General features: G+C 37.7%; 1 protein-coding gene and 1 long non-coding RNA gene across 2 annotated transcripts; both read left to right on the top strand.

Moving 5' to 3' along the window:
• Positions 1 to 2,396: 2,396 nt before the first annotated feature.
• LOC115821409 (tumor necrosis factor receptor superfamily member 14-like) lies at positions 2,397 to 6,433 on the top strand (the record flags this gene model as incomplete). The annotated part of the gene is made up of 6 exons (XM_030785238.1): positions 2,397 to 2,512; positions 2,878 to 2,958; positions 4,540 to 4,665; positions 4,751 to 4,909; positions 5,022 to 5,106; positions 6,343 to 6,433. Coding segments are annotated over exons 1-6 (588 nt in total), but the record flags the coding sequence as incomplete, so codon positions are not given.
• Positions 6,434 to 6,467: 34 nt separating this feature from the next.
• LOC115820032 (uncharacterized) lies at positions 6,468 to 7,217 on the top strand. Its single transcript, XR_004025564.1, has 4 exons — positions 6,468 to 6,503; positions 6,630 to 6,682; positions 7,018 to 7,076; positions 7,167 to 7,217. It is a non-coding gene; the product is annotated as an uncharacterized LOC115820032 (long non-coding RNA).
• The last annotated feature ends 1,442 nt before the right edge of the window (positions 7,218 to 8,659 follow it).

Here is an 8,659-nt window from a genome sequence, read left to right as displayed (position 1 = left end):
GGAATAATAGTGAGCACATAACTGCATGTAATTTATGTTTTAACAGTTTACTTCCACCACGTGCACACAGGCTGAGAACACACACACACCTTTGTGCAATCTATATCTACACCTTGATAATAACAATTTAACAGAGAATACTGAAATACAGGCAACAAGTAAATGTATAAGGAATACCTTTATTGTCATCGTAAATGTACAACGAGATTCAGAGTGCTCCTATAGGGAGGGAAGTTGGTTTGCCTTTCTTTTTGTGTTCTTTTGGCTAGGTTATTCCATTCCCTTTCGTTAGATGTATTTTGTTTGTTATTTTGGCCTGGCTCACCCCCGAAGTCTTTTGTGTTTTGTAAATAATTATATTTAGTAATAGCTGACAAGTATCGGTGTTGGTGTTTCGGATTTACTCTGGGGCAAGAGAAGGAGGTTCTCCCCCGCATTTGTTTCACCCCACCCTAGATGGGGTCGTAACATGTTTGATTAAAATAAAGAGAATCCCGACCTGCACTTGCATCCAGTCTTTTATACACAGCGTGACATACAGGAAGTGGTGAAACAGAAAATACTCTGTAGCTCACCATTGGAAAATATGGAAATTCTCCCTGCTAGCTTATTAACTCGACATTTTTGCTGACTGGCAATGTAGCAAGCAGCTCTTTTTTATTGCACTATGGGGAAAAAAAAAGCCATATGTACTTTCTTGACATATAAGGTACACATTGAACTGACATTTATTGTGTTTCTTTAAGTAAAAGTGAAACATACTGTTTTCAATCATCTTTTCTCTGTTAGAAACTGCACTTTTGTTGCCTGTCTGATAGTTTGTATAAAATTGAAAGGACATAGAATTCTGGTATTTTAGAATAATAATCTAGCATTTTTATATTTTTGCCTTGTTTGTAGTAGTTAAGTAATAGTTTTCAGAAATTTTTAGACTTGTACTCAAATGTTCTAAACAGTTGAAGAGAAGTCATGTTGCTGTTATTCTTTCCAGATATTTAATAAAGAAACACAGCTGATATAACAACTCACACCTGTGACCCTTCACATCTCCACAACTGTTATGGTAAAGATACAAGAACAGCAACATTTTTAGAAAAGCCTCTCTCTCTCTCTCTCCATACATACATACATATGTGTGTGAGTGTGTGTATGTGTATCTGTGTAAGGCCTTACTAATTTTAATAGTTCACATTAAAAATCACCAGTGATGAATTGCATTTGAAATGGGTATTATACATTTTGTCTCTTTTATCTGCCATGTTGTGCAGCAGTTTCAGCAATCCCTAAAAAGAGTGAGAGTTTGCTGAGAGGTAGCCTTAGGGGTTTTGTATTTCATGACAATGGTTAATGTCCCTCAGTTGCAGTTGTAAGTTGTTGTAATCAGCCACATTGCATGTCTGTGCCCCACGTCCTGTATGGACATGTTATGTGGTCAGAATTTTGTAGACAGCAAAAACAAATTTGCAAGTACAATTCAGTTTTAGGGAGCTGAAGTTTTAGACTTAATTTGTCTTGAACCCTGGTAATCCTGCTGCAGTGCTACAGAGGATCAGTGCATAATGTGGATTGGAGGATTAATACATGTTGCCACTCTTATTGCTTTTTTTTCATCTAATTTTTTTTTTTTTTTTTTGCTCTTAATGACAGATGTGATCGCTGATTATTTAATGGATTAATATTATTATTTTATTATCAGGAATGTAAGAAAATGTTACACCTACAGTCTGTTCTATTTTACCATGTATTAATTTATTCCTATGTGCAGTTGTGCATTTCATCCTGATGTATAATTTTGCATATATAAGTGCATGTATTGTATGAATCCCTCAAATCAAAGTAGCTGTTAATCATAATAATGTAATAAATTCAAAGTGATTTCAAACCTTACAAATGTCTGTAAAATCAACATGTCTCTTAAAACTGGATATATAAGCAAAACAAACAGAATCAAGGTAATTGCACCTTTAAGTGAAAACTGATGCCACAAGTCAAGTTTAGAGAGACTGTCACGAACAGAAGGAGATGCTGGATCCATTTGCAGAAACTCTGAATTTATTTATATTTTTTTGCCAACTTTACTCTGCGGAAGAGACAGGGTGACGCTGTGATTTCTCCTGTATTGTGCACTCTCTACACATACTTCTATAATAAACAATAAAAAACTCACACCACCCTATACAGGGTGTCTTAGTGTCCTTCTTTGGAGCTTAAAATGCATAACAACGCAGAAAGAGACCTGTTTAACATAGACGAAACATAAAATTTCACGTTTAAGCGTTGAAACGAAAGTATTCATGTCTTTATATCTTACCACGACGAAAGCACAACGTAGCTCTGCTTGGACGGACGTAACTTGCGCCATTTTGGAAGGCGTTTCAGCCAGGGATCAGCATTTTTATTATTTCGAAGCACAACAGTCATGAAAAAACACCAGGAAACGGAAACATCTAATTTACTCAAATAATAATGATATTTACACACGAAGGGCTAACGATATCATTATTAGTTTTCGGTAAGTCAGGTGGTATTGAGCTCTTCAAACCCGACCGAATCGTTAACCCATGTGTATTGTTTCATAAGGCTGTCAACATATGTTAGCATGTTTCTTGCGGGCGGAACGTCGCAGTACCTGTGGCGTTCTTTTAATGTTACCATGGAATTAATTCTTTCTTCAAATACTTTCGACATCGAAAGTATTCGAAGAAAGAGTTAATTATTTTTGATATTGTACATGTATTTTTGACTACTTAACTGTGGCCATTAGACTCCCATGTAAGTTTAGCTTATACAGCTAGCATCGAGAACTAACTTAGTTAACAAGCAGCAAACGCGTCAGCTGAGACTTGACTGAATTTTCTTGTTTTCTTTTTACATCAGGGATCCTCTCATTATGCTTCTGTTGTGGCCCAGCAGAATTCAGAACAGAGGCAGGGGAATGCTGCCCTATGTGTGGAACAGGTTTGCAAATAACCCAAGACGCATTCATTTTAGCTGCTCACAAACTTTGCAAAAATACAGATTTTGATTGGAATTTGACAGCAGCTCACAAGTAACACGAATTTATTTAACAAGTCAACACACAGACTTGTCCCTTCACAGTAATGCTGGACTTAAAATAAATTCAGTTAAAATAAATAGCAGAAGACATGTCTCGACTACTCTCGTCAAGAATTACTCTTTCCATTATTTATACTAACGATGTCATGTTATTTCAGGATACAAACCCGTGCTTTGATAATATACCCGAGGATGATGCCGGAATAGGTCCATGATGTAAACAATCCCTTGTACTTCTGTTTTTGTGGTCTTGTTGCACTTTATATACGCTCATATGGATGAAGACACATAATTACTCAAGGGGTGGGATATTGCACTCGCAAACATGCGAAACGAAAAAGCGTTCTGTCACTAGTAATGCTGAAACGGTCATTAATAAAACTCAACAGCTTCGGATGAATAGGTTGCCTTCCAGATAGCTTTTAAAATATTTTTGTTTATATTTGATTTCAGTTTATTATTAGACATGTTTATATTCACATACAGTCTGTATCGCACATTTTTCAGGACCATTAGGCAAACTTTAGGCAAAGCGCCGGATTCAGCAGAGCTTTTTCGATAAGCTGACGGTCGTAACATAATTTAAAAAGGTGTATGTTACAGTCATCTCTGCTAAGAACATCTGGTCATTTTCACGAACTTCTGAACTCTATCAAATTCCTTAAAGTGCAGTGAACACACACACACACACATACATATGTATATATATATATATATATATATATATATGGGGAGAGAGAGAGAGAGAGAATTCAGAAGTTAGTGAAAATGACCAGATGACAGAGTAACAGACTCAAAACAGTACCTGCTGGCAATAAGGTCACCATGTGAACTGCTTCTGCCCATTCCCCTTTTTTTCTCATTTATTAAAAAAGGAAGTCAAATTGTCTCAGAGTCAGATAATTTTGTAAGGTTGAGAAATGTGTGCTGCTGTGTCTGTTTATGAAGTAAAGTCATAGCAGTGGTTCAGTTGTAGGTTTATTTAATGAGGCTGAGAAACTGAACTGATAAGGATTAGGGTTTCAGTTTGGAAAAAAAGGAACTGACTTCTTTCAGAAGCTCCAGCAGTAACTTGCATATGCAAGGATATTCATTGATGCAGCAGTTCTCAACTTGCAGTCTGTTGGCTGTACGCAGCCTTTATTGCATTAGCATGCAGCTCATGGAGACACATATAAATCCACCTATAAGTCCACCTCCACCTAGCAGGCAGGACTGAGCAGGAATATGATACTGTCCACCAACATCCACCTTTTGAAAGCCACAGTGTCATGTATTTTGAATAAACACTTAGTGTACTTGCAAATATGCTTTCCCTGCCACATGTCAAAAGAGTTACACTACATTAAGTTAAGACTAAATGTATTGTACTCCCTACCCTGTGACCACCCTGTCCTTTTCCACAAACATGCCAAATGAATGGGCTAAAATGCCTCACAGATCATATTACTGCAGGTTAATTTTTTTCCTTTTTATTAATAGGGTTTGTTGTATACAGAGATTGCACAGAAGATTCCAGTACTGCATGCATTCCCTGTGTCAAAGAAACATATATGAATGAACCCAATGGCCTGACAAAATGCTTTCCTTGTAAAATTTGCGATGGAGGTAAGCAGATTTCTGTCATTCCTGAGACAGATTTTTAAAAACTGTCAATTTTGATTTCAAGATATCTTTAAATCATCTTTTGTAGGGCAAGGTCTCCGCACACTCCAGAAATGTACCACTTCAAGCAATACTGTATGTGATGTCATGGATGGACATTTTTGCCAGGAATTTTCAACACAAACTGAATGTATATTTGCAGTGAAACATGCAGTTTGCCAACCTGGCCAGGGTATTAAAATACCAGGTAATGATTAAGAACTCATAAAGATATCATGATTGAAGTTCCTGCATATGTGATGAATATAGCTAAGCTATCCGATTGCTGTTTACCCATTACTTTGTGTCTGCATGACCAGGGACTAGAACCTCAGATACAGTTTGTGAGGATTGTCAAGATGGCTTTTATTCTCCACTTGGCATTAACTGCACTGCATGGACAACGTAAGTCATACTTTTATACTTTATATAGTGCTAAGCAGTACTCTACATCTGTCAAAACTGCCACAGTGTAATTCCTTGCTGCTGCTGTATAAATATGTTGAAGTTGATAAGGCTTCCTCCTCCCTTTGACCATCACAATATTTGCATGCTTTCTTCACACGTCTTAAATCCACATACAAAACATCTGTCTGCATAAGACCCTAATAATCTGACTAATGAAGAATTATATTCTCTTGACGTGAATTACTTAAGAGTTGTGCTGTTTCACTTCTAATTTCAGTTCCAACTTGAGTGAAATGGACGAATCAGACTTAACTGGTCAATTACTTTGTCTGGACAGTCTTGATTTTTTTTTAATTGTCTGTAAATATATTGTTTAACTGACATATTAATATTATTTACATGTAGTGGATTTGTATAACAACATTTGAGTAAGGGTGGCACGCACAAGGAACTGAGGTTATATGTATAAACTGTCTGCTACTCAGCTTTCCTAGTCTGCAAAACTTGAAAATTGATACATTTTAATTTGTGCTCAAACACTGATTAACTGTATGACTTACAACCATATGGAATTTCATCTGTAAGTAAAGGGTATTAAGCTGGTTAGCACCTAATTTCAGAATTTGTTTTATTATAGTGTTTTCAAAGATGGATTTTAACACCTGAACAGGATTAATAAAAATCATGTATTGTTCACTAGTTGTCAAAACCCACAATGTCTTTATAAAGGATTGAAAATGGCCAGACCAAATTTATGCCTGGTACAAGATATGTTTCTAGAGAACACACATTTGCAGATTAAGGAAGAAGAAGGAGAAAAAAAGACACTTGTAAAAATTGCAGTAACACAGTCTGCCAGAATGCTGCCCCAAAGTGTCATATTGTAAAGAGCAAACTTCTTTCAGACAGTCTGCTGTTTAGAAATGGTGGTATTGTAAGTTTTAGTTTCCTATAGGGTGTTTCCTGGAACATGTAATCTCTTTTTAACTAGAGTGTCTTACACATAAATGCATGAAACATTTAGCCACATGGTCTTGTGCACATGTTAAAATAAAAAAGTTAAGTGTTTTCAACTACCCCATTTTAGTTTCTTATTAACCTCTATTGGACTGTCTTTAACTAAGGTATTTGTCTGCAGCAGTTACCACTGAACCTTTAGCTCCAAAATTGACTGTGTAATCTAAGAACAGCATACATTCCCCTTTATTTAAACACATAAAATGTTTTTTCTAGATGTGGAGCCAGTGAAGAAAAGACTGGAGATGGGAGTTCCCTAAGAGATGTTCAGTGTGAAAGAAAGAGCAGGGGAAGACCTGGTCTTATCTTGGGTCTATTTCTTTGGGTACCGTTGACTGCTGGACTAATCTACAGATACATATCAAACAGAAGGAGTTGTAAGTGTCCTTTGTTTATGTTAAATTCTTTTGGAGTGTTAACATAGTACATTTATTTTTACTGTATGTATATCATTTGGTGTAGTATTTAAATATGTGTGCACGATTTTATTTTCTCTAACACAGTGCCCCCTGATCCGGTGATAGTCACTTCTCGGACAAATGAAGATTCTTTAATGGTGAGTTTCTTGTGCGTTTGCTTTGTGCCTCAACACAATATGATATTTGTTTTGTTAATGAGGAAGATTTGCTAACATGTGACTCTTATTTTATTGAGTCTATGCCTATACCCTGATTTAATCAAGTTTTATTGTGAGTTGCTGTATGTAAAATTAGGATTGAGATTTGTGGAGAAGAGATGTAAAACTAAAACTAACAAGCCAGCTCTATTTTCCTTTTGATTATTTATCATGATTCAGTAAACTTTATGAACACATGATTTTTTAAACTTGGATGCCATCTGAAAATACACAAACATTTTCATGATACCAGTTATATCATTGTTCACCTGTAGGATCCTGTGCAGGAAACACAGCCTGCCAAACCAGCAGCTGATGGAACACCCAATACACTGTAAAATAACTTTATTTGACTCTTTTCATTTTACACTGAAAATGTGAAAAAGAACAAGAGCAAATTATATGTCTTGTTTTATATTTTCAGAGTGGAAACAGAGGAAGGAGTGATCACGTGAACCAGGTTTTATAACATACGAGACGGCAGACTGGCTGACATTTGGAAATGGCATCCCCCTGGAGATGACAAAAAACACTTAGTGATGACACCCAAGTAGCACAGTCTTATAGCACAGACAGACAGGCTTGGCTAAGCGCTGATCCAGGCTGGAACTGGTAAAACTCCCAGCTTCCGAGTAAGCAGAGGCTTCTAACATGTTAACACTACCTCTACATCTAACATCACTGCATGTGTTTGATTAGCTCACTTGCTGCAGTACCTGATGCCCTATTCTGGGTCATTGTTGTGAGTCAAACTTTGTGCCACATTGGTGCCATAATCTGAAACAGCAGTGAGCTTCAGTGGCATGAGTGTCGCGGAGCAGGTCTCGGCCACTTTACTTTCACAAGGGAAGTAAAGTTGTTTTGGGCGTTGGATTTCCTACCTTAACGTCACCAGTTTGAGCTTTGGTTGTTCTTGTTTGCCTTTAAAAATCAGTTGCCAAAGAAACTAAATCATCGTTTACCCCCTCACATGTATGAGGCCTGTAAAATGACATTTTGAGAACATCGCAGTTACCACCAGATATGTTTATATGCTTCAAAGCAGGGCTCCAGACTAACTTTTCCACTAGTAGCACTGGTGCTATCAGTTTTCTCGGTGGGCTGCACAAGCACATGATTTGGTTGCACCCTTTTTTCTTTTTGGTATAGCATGGTATTAATCGGTGCCCTTGCATGCTTATGAATAGTTGTCTTAATTTTCATACCTTAGTTTTGCACTGGTGTAAAGACTTCACTCACTCTCTCTCTCTCTCTCTCACTCACTCATTATCTAAGCCGCTTATCCTAATTAGGGTCATGGGGGGTGCTGGAGCCCATCCCAGCGCTCATATACCCCTTTTCCACTGCCGCGGTGCCGGTGCCGGTGCCCGATCGAGCACCGGCACCCGCGCTTTTCCACTGACAAAATACTGGTGCCGGAGCCGAAAACTGGCACCGGCACGGCACCACAGAAATGCTGGTCCCAAAAGTTGGAACCGCTGACGTCAGAGGCTATGCAAATAAAAACCACGCGAGAACCAATCAGTTCAGCGTTTGATACGTGACGTTCTTTAGAGAGGCGGGAGTAACAAAAAACGTCTGACCAAGTAGCGGTAGGCTAAAGGATATTTGTAGCGTGAAAATATGTATATGATTAAAAGATGCATGAGTAACAATTTGTGTCTACATCAATACGGGCTGTTGTTTACATGTTACATGAACGTAGTCGGACCCAGAGTGGTAGAAAAAGACACTCTCTCTCTCGGCTCTGGCTGGTGCAATTAAACCACTTCATGCAGACCTTCATTTAAACACTCGTTTTAACTTTTGAGCTAAGTGACAGACTTACTATTTTCATGAATTTTGCCCCCAGAGCGAAAAGTTCTGGGACAAAATTCGTGAGGTGTTTCGCTGTGTGGAAGCCTAGCGTAAAAGTAA

Source organism: Chanos chanos, chromosome 9 (assembly GCF_902362185.1).
Source record: "Chanos chanos chromosome 9, fChaCha1.1, whole genome shotgun sequence".
Lineage (NCBI taxonomy): Eukaryota > Metazoa > Chordata > Actinopteri > Gonorynchiformes > Chanidae > Chanos > Chanos chanos.
The sequence above is the reverse complement of the archived record's forward strand: the minus strand, read 5'-3'. Positions and strand labels throughout refer to the sequence as shown.